This window comes from Asterias amurensis, chromosome 18 (genome assembly GCF_032118995.1).
Source record: "Asterias amurensis chromosome 18, ASM3211899v1".
Classification (NCBI taxonomy): Eukaryota; Metazoa; Echinodermata; class Asteroidea; order Forcipulatida; family Asteriidae; genus Asterias; species Asterias amurensis.
In genome coordinates, this window is record NC_092665.1 from 11,245,307 (window position 1) to 11,262,148 (window position 16,842).

A 16,842-nucleotide genomic window follows, 5' to 3' on the forward strand; every position below is an offset into this window, starting at 1 on the left:
TTACAGGGTTTACAGAAGGTAGTGGTGAAAGACTTCTCTTGAAATATTATTCCATGAAATGCTTTACTTTTTGAGAAAACAGTAAAACAATATCAATTCTTGATAGCGAGAATTATGGATTTATTTTAAACACATGTCCTGACCACGGCGAAACGCGCGGATACAAGGGTGGGTTTTCCCGTTATTTTCTCCCGACTCCGATGACCAATTGAGCCTAAATTTTCACAGGTTTGTTATTTTATATAGAAGTTGTGATACACGAAGTGTGGGCCTTGGACAATACTGTTTACCGAAAGGGTCCAATGGCTTTAAGCGTGACTTGTGCTACAGAAAGTGTGGTGGTGAGCCAATCTTCTTTCTTTTTTTTTACATGTTGGAGCTGCATACTAGACAAGGACAAGAAAGAGTGAGTGTGTGTTCGTAAAACTGTGTTTATTTTCCATGAAAATACCACACAGATAACACACTGGCAGCTTGTACAGTTAAAATTAATAAGGCCAGATAAAAAACAAAACATGTTTAGTGTCCTGCCTTTTGGAAAAAAGGAAGGAGGTCCATTTTCAAAATGGCCGACCGACACATTTAAAGACAACCGGCTAGGCTATTTTTTTTTTATTTTTTTTTTTATTTTTTTTAATCGTCTGAGATCGTTAAAAAGTATCCTTTTTTTTTATTTTTATTTTTTTATTTTTTAAAGGTAGGTGGCTTTTAAAAAGGAAGCTGGCAAGGCCACTAAGCACGTTTTTGTTTTTTTATTTTACGCTGGCTTATCAAATGATCAAATGTACAGTCCACTAGAGGGGTTGACTAAAAGAAATAATATAGTGGCAGGTCTGTTTTGTCATCACGTATCATGTCAGATACTGCAATTAATGAGCACACTACAAACATCTCTCTCTTTCTTTCTCTCTCTCTCTCTCTCTCTCTAGTCGACCGAGGTCAGAATCATGTTGAGGTTTGCCCATTCTTGTCTATCCCTCATTATGTTGAGAACGTCAATCGGAAGTTTTTGTCTTCCCCTATTTCTCCTTCCATGTTTTGGTGACCATGTCATTTAAGATGAGAGACAGGTTCTTTGATGCTTCTGTATTTAGTGTATGAGTGCCCTGCTTGTCTCAGACGACGCTGTTTTAATTTAGTGGATAATTTGGGTTCATTGCAGTATGTACATTGAAGCTTTTTCAGAGAAGTTTTGCATAGCACCCATCCAGTTGCTCTTCTTGAAATTGTACAATAAGCACAACATCGACTGTTAAGCAGAGAAATTGGGCCCAGTTTGTAAATGGCAGAGGCAAATCCAATGAAGTAAAGGAGCATGTTTTTGTGAAGTCATTGTTGGGTTGTTGATGGTAGGGTAACAGCACTCAGACTGTGTCAATACTGGCATTGAATGGAACCAGCATGCCACCACTGGGTTGCTGTGTGAAATGAAGACAAACAACCTGAAATTTAGTTGGAGGAACATGCTCCATGGTGAGCACACACCCTTAGTGTACATAAAATACATTGTACATGTTCATAACGGTAGGTGGATGTACCATGGAGGTAGCACTTGTCTGTTCCAAAGACCAGGGCCCAATTTCATAGAGCTGCGAAGCAGACAAATTTGCTTACATGTAGCATGACATTTCTTCCTTGATAAAAACAGTATTACCACCCAAATTTCAACTTGTTGCATTTTCCATGTTACTGGTATTCAGCTGTTGTTTGCTTATCCTGAAAATCACGTGGATATTTGGTTGGTAATCCTGTTTTTGTCAAGGAAGAAATTTCATGCTAAGCAAATTTTTGTGCTTAGCAGCTCTATGAAATTGGGCCCTGGTACAGCGAAGGTGCACAAACTCCCATAGCATACAGGTGCAAAATGCTTTTAAAAAATACAACCAAAAATACTGTTGAAGGTCTCACAGCTTTGTACAGTAAAGGCCGAGTTATAGTCATAGTCGGTCGCGCGATAGTCGCGCGATGGAAATCTTGACGCGTGATCATAAAAATACACAGTTTTTACGCCTCAGGCTTAGGATCGTGCGCGCAAGATTTCCACCGCGCGACCATCGCACGACCGACTTTAAACCGGCCTTGAAGGGGAAACTATTCATTGACTCTTGAACTTTTATCCTTTACTCAATTTGAAGATCGTACATATACACATGTAGGTTGCGAGAACTGCGGGCTTTATTAGAAATAGGATTCTGAAGATGCGTACACTGTGAATAGGAGTTACATTTAGACCATTTCAGATTTAAAAAACTGGCTGTTTTCAGAGCCTGGTCACATTCGTCCTAAACGAGTTGGTTGTACATGTACATGTACCTGCAACTTCATCTGGGTTATGAAAACAATACTGCAATATGTTTACTACAAAATCTAGTGATACAGCAAGGTCGTTGTTCAACGTTTGTACACAATCACACAAATATTTAAAAAGAAACCAATGATGAAATTTATACAAATTTGTTTGATGGTTATATGTTCACTGAAAACTAGAAAATAGAAAACAAACTGTCTTCTTCCTACATGTATATATGTATAACCGCTGAGTCACTTTCTGATCGAAAGGTCACTACGAAAGAGTAATCTTCTGCGCTGCTGAGCGCTGTATTTAGCTGTGGTTTGCCCCGTGTCGGACACACCTTTCTTCCCTCAATTTTGTTTAGTATTGTCATTAAATTTCCGGTCAACTCAACCAAGCGTTTCAAAAAGGTATTCATACCGGAAGAAGACATCAAAATCAGGCTTTTATGGTAAATTCAAAGACAAATTAGTAGAGATCACTACCACATTATCAATACAGTTCTCAGAAATGAACACATAATGTGTCACACACTCCACCTACGCAGTAGTGGGCAAACCCACTTGTTATGATAATCCCTCAAAAGCAATATTTAATACCCCTCTCAAAGTCAACCCTTCAAACCACAATCACAACAAAGCACTTAAGACTCCACTCAGCTGTAAAATTGCTTGTTATTTTTGTGCAACTTACTCCTTACGGATTAGTCAACAATTTATGAGAATTTATGAGCATTCTTTATATTTGAAATGCTTGTTTTCTTTTTATTTGGCATTTTTTTAAATCAAGGTTTTTCATTTAAAAAATTCCCTGAATCCTTAATCAACCAATAGAATCAAACAAAGCACACAGTTGGATTTTCGATCAATTTGTGGTACACAGCTACAAGTACTAAGATGAGATTGTCCTTGAACTTGGCACACGAGTATAGCTCTTTTGTACTGTTTTTGCCACTGGCCCATCATTAAAATAGAACAAAGTTTGTACTTTCCATTCACCTAGCTTAACAAAAAAAAAAAAAAAAAGATCAAATTGTTCTACTCACCACTACTGCCCGTGAACTTGGCACATAGACCTTATCGCAAATACCAATGCGCAAGCGCAGACTGTTGAATGAGGTGCATTGTGGGATAGATATGAATCAAATTTTGCTACCAGCTAGACCACAATGCACCTAATTCCAAGCTTTACGCGCGCGCCCCGATATTTGCGCGAAAAGGTCTATGCACGAGTCCAGCTCTTTTGTATTGGTTTCAGCACTGGACCACCATTAAGATAACCCCCCCCCCCCCTCCCCCCCTAAAAAAAAAATAAATAAAAAATAAATGGTTCTTCCCCCTACTGTATGAGAACAACAAATCTTTCTTGTTGAAATCGCCCATGGACTTTGGCACATGAGTCCAGCTCTTTTATAATGGTTTAGCCATTGGACCACCAATATGCTAGAACCATGGAGGTTCTACCTCCATGCTAGAACACAGTCTTCACTACATGCACTTTCAATCCATCAAGCTTTACATAAAAACCAAACAAGAACCAAGTTATTCTACATTGTAATTCTACCTCCATAGTTCTAACCCCTATTTATAAGCACTTCTAACCCCATCAAATCGTCCATAAACTTGGCACATGAGTATAAATCTTTTGTACTCGCTTCGCCACTGGACCACCATTAAGATAAATTTCCATTCACCAAGCTTTACAGAAAAACAACCAAGAACCAAGTTATTCTACATTGTAATTCTACCTCCATGGTTCTAAACACTATAAGCACTTCTAACCCCTTGAAATAGTCCACGAACTTGGCACATGAGCAAGTCTAAATCTTTTGTACTCGTTTTGCCACTGGACCACCATTAAGATAGATTTTCATTCACCAAGCTTTACAGAAAAACCAAGAACCAAGTTTTTCTACGTTGTAATTCTACCCCCATGTTTCTACCCACTGCTAAGCACAGCCCGTTGAAATCGTCCATGAACTTGGCACATGTGAGTCTAGCTCTTTTGTACTGGTTCACTCCACACACTCCAATCACAATATCCAAGTCAAGGGCATATTGATAGCTGCATAAATTCCGACTGTGTGAGTCATCATGCATGAGGCAATGGGGCGAGGATGCCCCATTCATTGGATCCAAATTACTGTGAAACCACAGCATAAAAAAAAACATGATATTAAAATTTGATTGATTCAAACAATAGGGGTAGTGTACCGAGAATAACGTAAACAGCTCACACACAAAATCTGGAAAATCCTGGTGTTGATTCACTTGCTGTAATTTCAAATCCAGCTATCAGGGGAATTTTACAGTGGGTTAAACATACATTTTTGTAAATTATGGGAAACCTACACACACATACAATTTTTAACAACATCCGGCCGGACCTCACCCACCTTTCCAGGAATACATTGTAGATCACTTTTGAAGTACAATGTATGATATATACATACTAAGTATGTTATCAAAAGTCCTGTTATCGTTAAGGACAGAATAGAAAGTTTAAATTAAAGGCAGTGGAATTACTCAAAATAATTGTTAGCATAATGCCTTTCATGGTGACGAGTAATGGGTAGAGGTTGATGGTATAAAACATTGTGAGAAACGGCTCCCTCTGAAGTGCCATAGTTTTCAAGAAAGAAGTAATTTTCCACAAATTTGATTTCGAGACCACAGATATATAGAACTTGAGGTCTCGAAATCAACCATCTAAACACACACAACTTCGTGTGACAAGGCTGTTTTTTATTTCATTATTATCTCGCAAGTTCGATTACCGATTGAGCTCAAATTTTTACAGGTTTGTTATTTTATGCATATGTTGAGATACACCAACTGTGAAGGCTAGTCTTTGACAATTACCAATAGTGTCCACTGCCTTTAAAAGGGGTGAACAATTTAATTGGGGTGAAATATTGCTTTAGTTTATAACTTATGCAGGCCTGTATTCTTCGTTTTTGAAAAGGCAATGGCACCAAGGCATTTTCTCCTTGGTAAAGGGCAACCTAAAAGGAAATTTCAGGGCGCATGGAGGCAGTTGCATTCATTGCCTCCATGCAGAATCAGGCCTGCTTACGCGTTTAAGATTCGCAAATTTCAAATGGTTTTGTAAGGTAGATAAACTGCATCTCTGGCCGCAGCATTCGTGAATCGACACCAACCCTCAGAAAAAATCTGTGGAACAATTCATGCATGAAACGTTTCTCCGATTCAATTGTTTTTAATTGATGTTCTAATCAACCTGGGGGGGGGGAGGGGCTTTTCAGACAAATAATTTGGCAAAAAAAATTACAAAAAAAAGATCTTTATAACAAGTAAGCTTTCTGATAGGCATTGCCAAAGTATAACCCTACCTTTTAAAGTGCGAGCTAGTTTCTTTCGCACGTTAAAGGCAGTGGACACTATTTTAAATTACTCAAAATAATTATTAGCATAAAACCTTACTTGGTAATGAGTAATGGGGAGAGGTTGATAGTATAAAACATTGTGAGAAATGGCTTCCTCTGAAGTGACACAGTTTTCGAGAAAGAAGTAATTTTCCACAAATTTGATTTTGAGACCTCAAGTTTAGAATTTGAGTTCTCAAAATCAAGCATTTGAAAGCACACAACTTCATGTAACAAGGGTGTTTTTTCCTTCATTATTATCTCGTAACTTCGATGACCAATTGAGCTCAAATTTTCAAAGGATTGTTATTTTATGCATATGTTGAGATACAGCAAGTGAGAAGACCTGTCTTTGACAATTACCAATAGTGTCCAGTGTCTTTTAAAAGCAATACATGTATTTGTGGAACCAAAGTCTCCCAAAAATGTGAGACTTGCACAGTCCATACTATTTACTATTTGTCCTTTATCATAAAAGTGCAGTGCTCTTGTTCCTTTTGGAGGAAACCATGTCCCTTGTTACACAAATTAGCGGAAAATATGAAGAGAATACGGCAACATGTCTTTAGTGGAAATCTAATCCAATATCTGAAATGACATGACATAATTTATGCGAATACGCTTCTGGGCATCTGTCGGTGGAATTCCACACACATCCTTCCATATGGTTTTGTCAAAACATTATTTCATCTCACAAAAATACTAAAATGTTTTTTGTTTTTTTTCACACAAGACATAATCTGGTTTGCAACTGAATGCAGAAAGGAAATGAATTCATTGGGGAGTGGTGGATTTGTTAAGTGCATGGAAACAAATATTTAAAGGGAAAGTATACATTTGGTTTTTGGAGATGTTTGGTTGTTTTAAAGGCAGTGGACACTATTGGTAATTACTCAAAATAATTGTTAGCATGAAACCCTACTTGGTAGCGAGTAATGGGGAGAGGTTGCTAGTATAAAACACTATGAGAAACGGCTCTCTCTGAAGTAGAGTAGTTTTCGAGAATGAAGTAGTTTTCCACAAATTTGATTTTGAGACCTCAAATTTAGAATTTGAGGTCTCAAAACCAAGCATCAGAAAGCACACAACTTCGTGTGAAAAGGATGTTTTCTTCTTTCATTATTATCTCGCAACTTCGATGACCGATTGAGCTCAAATTTTCACAGGTTTGTTATTTCATGTTGAGATACAGCAAGTGAGACGACTGGTCTTTGACAATTACCAATAGTCCCATGTCTTTAAATCCTGTAAATATGTAGATATCAAATAAAATTGCAAATTAACCTGTGAGGATTTCATTTTAAAGGGTCTACGTATGTAACTTTTGTAGGACAAAAAACACAATGTCCACAGATTTACATTAAACTTACACAGTTTGAAGATAATGATGGAAGAAAGCTTCCCTGAAAATATTACCTGCTGAGGTGCTGTAGTTTTTGGGAAATGAGAAAAACAATATCAAGAAAATAATTTTCATCTCATGAGACGAAAATTATTTTAATCATTTACAAACATATTTTCATGACATTGTTTTACTCATTTCTCAAAAGCTACAGCACCTTAGTAAGTAATATTTGAAGGGAAGCTTTCCACTAACATTATCTTCAAACCCTGTAAGTTTAGTGTAAATCTATGGACATTTTGAAAAGGTACCAAAATCCTTTAAAAAGTAGTTGCATTTTAGAGATGTCCACAAAGGAAGAACAAAACGAAATTGGAATACACATCAGAGAAATTTACTTGACAGTAACATTTCTTATTCAAATTTTGAGGGATAAAAACTGATATATTTTTCCATAACCACATTACTTTAAAGTGAAATGATTCTCAAAATGATCTGAAAACCCAACCCACAGAGTGCCCCAGTGGGATTCACATCAGGGGTCCAAGAGGTGGAACCAGTTAAGAAAGACACCTCTACATGTACATGGGAGTTATATACATTGTACTCTCTTCCTAAAATCAGTGATGAACTTTCCCTTTTAAAGGAATACGTTGCCTTGGATCGGACAAGTTGGTCTTTGAAAAGTGTTTGAAACCGTTTGTTAATACATTTGGTTAGATAGATATTTTATGAGTAGAATATACATACATGTACAGTACATGATCGACACAAGTATGCCTGGTTTTTCCTTTAACCTCGTTGATAACACGGTCAGCCGTTTATGGTTTTGACTCCCATAAATGGCCAACCGTGTTAGTTCGCAAAGTAAAAGGAAAACCACGCAATCCCAAAAATGGCCAACCGTGTTAGTTCGCACAGGAAAAGGAAAACCACGCAATTTCGAGGCAAATGTGTGTGGATCATTCTATTCTACTTTGAAAACGTCTTTCTAACCATGTGCATTTTATAACAAACAAATTTAGCTTTTTAAAGACCAACTCGACCGATCAAAGGCAACGTGTTCCTTTAATAAGGGTCAGGCTGTCTAAACTTATTTCATGCTTCGATCTCATTATACGCTCAGTAAAACCTAGTGACCCGAATATGTTTTCAAGAGAAAAACAAAACACATGTGTTACATGTACATGTTGTTGATGATCATTTACATCTGAAGCACTTTACAAGAATATAATGAAAAACCTAACTGATGTAAGCTTTATTGCTGGTCCCATGTGGTGATCTGGGCCAAATTTCATAAAGCCTATATACATGTAAGCTTTTTCTTTGTTCTGTTTTTGGTTTTACTGCGCCTTGAACACCCAGCAAGGTGGATGATATGTGCGCATTACAAGTCTTTATTATTATTTATTATTATTATTAAGTTCAGAAAAATCTTGCTTTGCAGAAACGGGTAACCAGCCAAACTTCCATCAACTTTGCACTGTTGCCACTGGTATCCCACTAATTTTTACTTGACAGAGAAATTTGCCAATTGGTTTTACTCTTACACAATGTGTGTGTAAGCACTACTCAGTACTTCCCGAATTCTGTGAAAAAAATCACAAGACGGATTCGAACCAACGACCTTTGCCAATCTAGAGCAGACATCTTACATTGTACAAACTAGACCACCCAAATTGCCCAGTAGCTATAGGCACTTTGAATCATTTATTTTAGCAGCGGGTACCGCAATGATTTAATAGATGCTAAATTTGCAATGATTTAATAGATGCTAAACTTGCATCAGGGATAACAAATATTATTTGGGTACCCTCACACCAATGTGTGTGAGCACTTCACATACACAGTATAACATACTCCCAAATTCTGCCTTTGAACATTTTTATGAATTTGGGGCCTGGCTCTATACGGTTCAAAGCCCCTCCAAAATTGTGTCCAAACAAAATTGATCAAGCCGCTGTTTTTGAGCCTGCGCACTGTTTTTTAAAGACATAAATAAAGGCATACACGTACCTATGTTTGGCCTGGATTGATCGTTAACTCGAGCAGAAAATCCAGCCTAAGTTGAGAAAGTCACACACAACATGCATCACTTTTCTGACAAACTCTCTCCTAAGAATGACATTAAATTTCTACACGTTCAGAGGTCAGGAGAGGTCAGAGCATAGAGCAGAGTTAGCATCCAGCTTAGCAAACAAACTCTGTTATTAGCAAATACACAGATCCAGACAAGAATTTCAAAAGCAAATAACAGGGGGTAAATGATAATACATAAAGTACACAAGGCCTGGGGTGGATTTCACAAAGAGTTAGGACTAGTCTTATCTCGAGTTAGGACCAGTTACTCGTCCTAACTTAGGACTATCCATGCAATTTGTATATCTCCTAGGACTAGTCCTAAGCTAGGACTAGTCCTAAGTTAGGACTAGTCCTAACTCTTTGTGAAATCGACCCCTGGACCTACAATGTACATTGGTACATGGAGGCCATGGATGCTATGACCTCTAGTCTGTTGCCCTAGGCCCAATTTCATAGAGCTGCTTAGCACAAAAATTTGCTTGGCATGAAATGTCTTTCTTGGTAAAAACAGGATTTCCTATTGTTGCATGTTGCTTGTTATATGTATTCAGCTGTTGTTTGCTTATCCTGAAAATCATGTGGAAATTTGGTTGGTACAGTGTAATCCTGTTTTTATATAGCCAAAAAATTTCATGCTAAGCAAATTTAAATTTTTGTGCTTAGCAGCTCTATGAAATTGGGCCCTGGTACAGCGAAGGTGCACAAACTGATAAGCTGTAGTGTCAATACCAGCTCCTCCCCTTCAAAATCCGACTGCCTGTTTGCTCTGTTTGCTTCTGTTTTTCCTCCATGGTTGGACCATGTAGGTCGAAGGACTGAGAGCCACCACCCAGTCCACACAACCACAGTCTTCCTTGCTCTATGCACAATCCAACAGTTCGGGCGTCAAGGTATGGTGCAGGATTTTGTAGGAATGAGGCATGGGTTCTATACAAAAACCGAAGGCAGTTTAACATGAAGTAACTGTAATGCTTACACAAAGACCCAGATGAACCAAAATCTGCCCAAGGGAACGCCCAAATTAAGTTCTAAGCCCTGCGGGGGCCCCTCAACATTAAAATCCCAAACACATTCAACTCTATTTTAATAACCACATAAAAAATCAGGGCAATTTTTGGTACACAGGGCTTCACTCCAGGACAATCGCCAGGCTGGCATTTTCCCTCTGTACTGCCATTGTATCCCCAGAAATAATAAATACATTTGTACCTGGTACACAATCATTCACAGTGGATGTTTTCCAGCGCCGCTGGCAAACAGCCTTTCAGTGAGCGACCCTCTGAACAACTAGCGTTCCCCCTCGCATGACATTTTTAGAGCACGGTGCCTGGAAGGTGATCGTATATTGATATATCTTTTCTTTTTTTTCATACACAACAATGAGCCTGAGGGGAAGGGAAATTTTTAAGCTCTTAACGACGTCATGGTTGATAAGATGCGGCGGAATTTATCCGATTATGGCACGTCTGATCAATTCTTAACACTTGTGTATTGGTAAGCACTGAGATAGCATGGATAGAATGGATGGATGGGTGTGGAAGGGAAGGGCAAGAACATCACATCATTCAGGGCTTGAATTATAGACGATGTGACCTCTGACGTCACACGAAAACCATAACATGATTCGCGCGCATACCGCCGGGCAAAACCTTTGTGTTTTGGCAGCCAGCTAGAAAGTGTATGCAATCTTACCATGACTACATGTCTTTTTGCCCAGCGAAACGTGACGTATACAGTGTATTTCCAACAGAGGGCGGTTTGAATGTAAACATGGGTCACATCGTCTATACACTAGACCGCAGGCTCGAGGCCAGTAGTTTGTGGCCCGAGGCCAGTAGTTTGTGGCCCGAGGCCAGTAGTTTGTGGCCCGAGGCCAGTAGTTTTAGTGTCGGGCCAGTAAACTCATGACTGCTGTTGGATACAGAGAACATGACCAAGGTGGCAAGATGATGAAAAGAACACCGTTCAGTTTGAACTGTTCTGAACGCTAAAATGGTCCAACTGATGACCACTGCTTCCACTTAATTCATTTGATGAAATTGTGTACAGAAAATAAAGTGTCTAGGAAACATTGAAACTGTTTTTTTTTTCATGAAAGGGATACTATTTTAAACCCATGTTCTGTTGCACAAAGGGCTAGAAAAGAAACCTCATGCCCATTTAAATTGAGGCATGATATTTGGTCCTCGGAAAAATAGTAGAAATATTTTATCAACTACAATGGACTGACCTACATGTACACATGGTGCAGACTGTAATAGACAGTTCAGGCTACATGTATTTAAAGCATGTAAAGGAACACAGTTGCCTTGGATCTGGCGAGTTGGTCTATAAAAAATGTTTGAAAGCATTTGTTAAGAAATGCATACACAGTATGGTTAGAAAGATGTTTTGAAAGTAGAATAACGATCCACACACATACATATACATGTATGCCTCGAAATTGCGTGTTTTTTCCTAGTATTTTCGAACTAACACAAAATGGCGTGGCGTGTTAGTTCACAACGTTTAAAGAAAACCATGCACTTTCGAGGCATTTTGGGGTGGATCATTATATTCTACTTTTAAAACATCTTTCCAAACATGAATTTTATAACAAACGCTTTTCATAGACCAACTCGCTCAATCCAAGGCAACGTGTCCCTTTAGTCATAATTTTTAGATTTTCCAAGGGCAAAATAATCGAAAAACAGCATAAAGCAGCAAGAATTTCATGCCTGTAAACTCCAACAAAACAATGTGGCCTACATTTTTGTATGCACAGGATGTTTGTCCTTTCTAGTTTCCAATAATAAAAAAAAAACATCAACAAAAAAAAGCACTTGTTTACAACAGCTTTTTGTCATAAACGGTCATGGCTATAGCAGGTCATGGTCGACCGGGACAGCATTCCACTTTTATGATGTATAATATCATCCAGGTGTAGATTGCCTCTTCTAAAAGTCCATCCATACTTCAGGTCCCGCCCTGGAATTTCTTCTTTGAAACGGTAAGGCCGTTCTCCTGACGACAAGCAGAGTATACTGATCGAAACGTCAAGACCAACCGGTTCTTGGAGAGAGAACCAACACTTCTCCCCAAAGAGTTGTATACATGGCTGTGTACATGTACATACATGTATACTAGCACGTTTACTACTACTGTACATGTACATGTAGAGTTATGTACGTAGAGTTTTTCTTCAGGCCATTTTCATTTGACAAAAGGGCATCTCCATTGGAAATTGTTTTTAAAGTCCATAGACGGGAAACCTTAAAAGAGGCTCAGGGCAACAGGGTCATGGCCTCCGTGACCTCCTTGTAAGTTCCCTGTCTGGCTTGCTCTTTGCCCTAGCAAGCAGCTCAGTATCATGCGCTGGATGTGAGATGGGAAGCTTCCAGCCCACCTTTAGCCTTTCGGAGATCATTCATTTCTGTACAATATTACCCCCCCCCCCCCACATGTCTGAAAGGGTGGATTTCACTTTATATTAAGGGAAACTGACGAGGTAAACTTTTACATTTTTGGCTGAACAAAGAACAAGTAGCCACTGATCACATCAAACCAGTGTGTGTTGCAAACTTGGATGTGATCCCTGGCTGTGTACTAAATCCCTTAATAATCCGAAGACCTTATTGCAATTCGGTGTTCAAAACTTCTGAATTTTTGGTCCAGAAAAAATCCTAGCGAAAACCCTGTAATGGGAGACTTTGAAGCGCTAGGTGGCAGCAGACTTACCAGGTCAATTTACACTGTTTATGTAGTTCTGAGCATGCGCACATTACAGGGAAAAAAACTGGATTTACCTGCTAAGTCTACTGCCGCCCAGTGTCTCAAAAGTCGCCCAATGTAAAAGTTTTAACAGTGATCCTACCTTTTGGCCGTCTTTGTCCGTCCATACTCCTTGCATAACCTTGCCGAACTCTCCTCTGCCTAGCTCTCTGTCCAGGATATTTATTGCTGATGCGGGAATAATGTGACCACCTGAAGGCGTACCAGGCTGGGACGGTACCCTCACGATTGTTGGCTTAGTCTTGGACGCCTTGACACCCTTCTGAAATTCATCAAGAGACAGAAAAATATTTTTGTTAAAAAGGGTTTGGGTACTTTTTGTCTGACACAAAACAACCTGTCCACAGATTGATATTAAACTGAAATGGTTTGAAGATAATGGTGGTAGAAATACTAATTACTTGCTAAGGTGCTGTAGTGTTTTAGTAAAACAATTGTCACAAACATCATTTGCGTCTCACATCATTTTTTGACAGCGCGCTCTGCGTAATGTCTCCATACACAGATTGGATCAAAACCACAGAACTAATCCAATATGTTTTTATCTTTCAAAGCTACACATCCAGGGGTTATGATCGGGAAAGGAAAAGAAAATCATAAACGGTGCAGCAAGATCATACACCACTGGGAATGAGGTTGCCGTAAATGACACTACTTGTAGCTTTCGTAGTCAGATACTACACTACCCTTGGCCTCACATGTAACTGATGCTGTGTAAGTTATTTTCAAACAAAAGAACATTATTTATCCCTGATGCAACTAAATCTTAAACTGAGTGCAGCCCATTCATCACAGCTGTGTCTTGGTCATTGGTTGGGCGGTCTAGTGCACTGGACTGAAGTTCTACTGGAGAAGGCGCTGGGGTGCGGGGTTCAAATCCCGGTCATGTCACTTAATTAAAAGCGCCTCTCTTCACCCAGGGGGGTAAATGGGCAACACCTGTGAGGGCAGAGTGTTGTTCTTGTTGCAGACTTGGCTGTGTAATCCCCAGGGAACTGAGCTTGTTAATCCTTAAAGGCAGTGGACACTATTGGTAATTACTCAAAATATTTATTAGCATAAAACCTTACTTGGTGACGAGCAATGGGGAGAGGTTGATGGTAAAAAAACATTGTGAGAAACAGCACCCTCTGAAGTATGGTGGCCCTGAAGGGACATCGCATATCGCAAACGTGTGCGCATACGTATGCAATGTCGTGAAACAATTCGCAAATATGTGCGCACACGAATGCAATGTCGTGAAACAATTCGCGAATATGTGCGCACACGTATGCAATGTCGTGAAACAATTCGCGAATATGTGCGCACACGTCTGCGAATATTATTTGCGATGTCGTGAATTTTATTGCATACCATGTTGCATACCTTTGAATAAAATGTCTAATGATCTGGGGGGTTTCTTTCCAACAGTGAGATAAGCGGTAGTCATTGCAGCAGTAGTCTTTGTTGTGAGGCAAGCGAGGCGTGTGGTCGTCCTTGGCCTGGTGCCAAGTTCCTGGGTATACACATGCTTTACAGAGGGAGCCTGCTGTAGCGCCACAGTACTCCCTAGATCGGTAACAAATTATCCACAACTATGACATCATCCTAATGGTATGCAACATGGTATGCAATAAAATTCACGACATTGCAAAACAAATCGCACTCGTGTGCGCACATATTCACGATTTGGTTCACGATATTGCATACGTGTGCGCACATATTCACGATTTGGTTCACGAGATTGCATACGTGTGCGCACATATTCGCGATTTGTTTCACGACATTGCATACGTGTGCGCACATATTTGCGAATTGTTTCACGACATTGCATACGTGTGCGCACATATTCGCTAATTGTTTCACGATATTGTATACGTGTGCGCATATATTCGCGATTTGTTTCACGACATTGCATACGTGTGCGCACACGTTTGCGTTATGCGATGTCCCTTCGGGGCCACCATACTGAAGTGCCATAGTTTTCAAGAAAGAAGTAATTTTCCACGAATTTGATTTTGAGACCTCAGATTTAGAACTTGAGGTCTCAAAATCAACCATCTAAACGCACACAACTTCGTGTGACAAGGGTGTTTTTGCTTTCATTATAATCTCGCAAGTTTGACGACTGATTGAGCTCAAATTTTCACAGGTTTGTTATTTTATTCATACGTTGACATACACCAACTGTGAAGGCTAGTCTTTGACATTTACCAATAGTGTCCACTGCCTTTAAGGAACCGAATGTTTTAACTTTAAATGCGAGCATGCCGTTGCCAAGGGGTCTAGTTCACCAGACCCAAGCTCTGGTGTTGTCAGCAGCATTAGTGTTGGTTTGAATCTCAGTCATGACACTTGTGCACATGACTATGACAAAGCACTAAACTATAGTTGCTTCTATAAAAAAAAAAGGTGGGAAGGTAGCCGATTCTGCTCTGCCAGCCAAGCTCCTACTGATGATACTCCATGCATACACAGACTGTGAAGAGGGTATCCCTGTTTAAACCCCAGGAATAGTGGCCTGCTTTTATCTAATTGATGTTCAGATTTTAATTGGGTTTTTTTTGCTTGCTTTTCTTAAATATAACATTTTCAATTCTTGTTTTGTTGTACTGTCACACCATTTTTGAGTAAAAGTAATTCAATTTCAATGTGCAATTTTCAATGTGTAAATTTAGGTGAGTGGCTCAACTATTTCACATATTTTTTTATTTTTCTATTACCAATTTGCCTTCTATTTAATTTCAAATTTTATATCTATGTAAAATTGTTGTAATTCAGCCTTTGTGCTGCGAGGACAATTTTTTAATAAACCATTTTATCTATCTATCTACCAGTGTGGCAACATTCCCCTGGTGGCAGTTGATTGGGGGTCGACAGCCCAAACCAGTTAAATGTAGCCCTCACCTTGAAATGGCTGACCAACTTTTTGATATTAGGCCCATAAGATAACTTGATGTAAGTTTCCTTCCTCCATGGTAAAATTGTGTAGAAATATTTCTCTTTAACTATTTTTTTCTAGTCTTTGTTAAACAATTTCTGACCCATTGATTGACAACTCCTGCACTGTTGTTGATCCTCCCTCCTCCCATCTCAAACCCCCGCCCAGAGTGACTTTGTAACAGATGCCTTATATCACTTCCTTCCCTTTACAAGCTTGGCCTGCCCAAGGATCCGCCAAGGCTTGTCCATAAGGAAGGCAAGGTTTTAGCCCAAGGGTACCAATATCCTTGTCATGTCTTCAGTTATAATAAGGAATCGAGACCTACACAAGTTGCTTGTTAACAGGTGTGAGATCGTTTGTGTGGGGTTTTTTTTTTCACAAACTTATGTTGCTGCAAATTTGTTTACACAGTAGGCCAAACAAGAAAATATCTCTGTTTCCTGTAATCTGTAACTATTGTATTTAAATATGTAGTACAGTATCAATGTTTTCACGTTACTTCCATGTCGTGTGAGAACCCTTCCGTTTATTTGTCAATAATCTTTTTTGTTGTCCTCGCCCGGGGTTATGGGAGTACTTGTAATAATAATATAATATAATAATAATAATAATATCAAAGTCTTATATAGCGCACGTATCTACCAAACAAGGTACTCAAGGCGCTGAGTATTATACAAACTTTCAAACAAATGTACATGTAAGAAAAATAAATCTCTTTTTTTACCTCCGTGTACCAGCCCTCTTTTGTTCAAGCATGATACAGGAAACAAAAACATTTGTTTGTTAGGCCTTTCAATCTTTGCCAATGACCATTTTCTCCTTGTTTACAAAAAGGTATCCCCTGTACGTTACCTCATTTCACGGAAGGCAAGATACTGGTCAAGTAAGAAATACTACCATGTGTAAAGTCAAGACAAGTTTGTACAAAATAGCGGCTGCACAAGTTTAGAGATGTGCCACTTTTTTTGTAATAAAAAACCTGTTTATGAAAGTTATTGAAATTCCTGAAATCAGGTGCAAGTTGTCCCATTGTTACTAAACTTGGT

The 16,842-nt window shown here is 39.0% G+C and overlaps 1 protein-coding gene across 1 annotated transcript in view; it reads right to left on the bottom strand.

Moving 5' to 3' along the window:
* LOC139951120 (uncharacterized) overlaps positions 1-16,842 on the bottom strand; it is a 65,513-nt gene that overhangs the window by 32,532 nt on the left and 16,139 nt on the right. Inside the window, exon 3 of the mRNA XM_071949962.1 lies at positions 12,956-13,135. Coding sequence (XP_071806063.1) covers positions 12,956-13,135 — 180 coding nt within the window. The remainder of the gene's footprint in view (positions 1-12,955; positions 13,136-16,842) is intronic.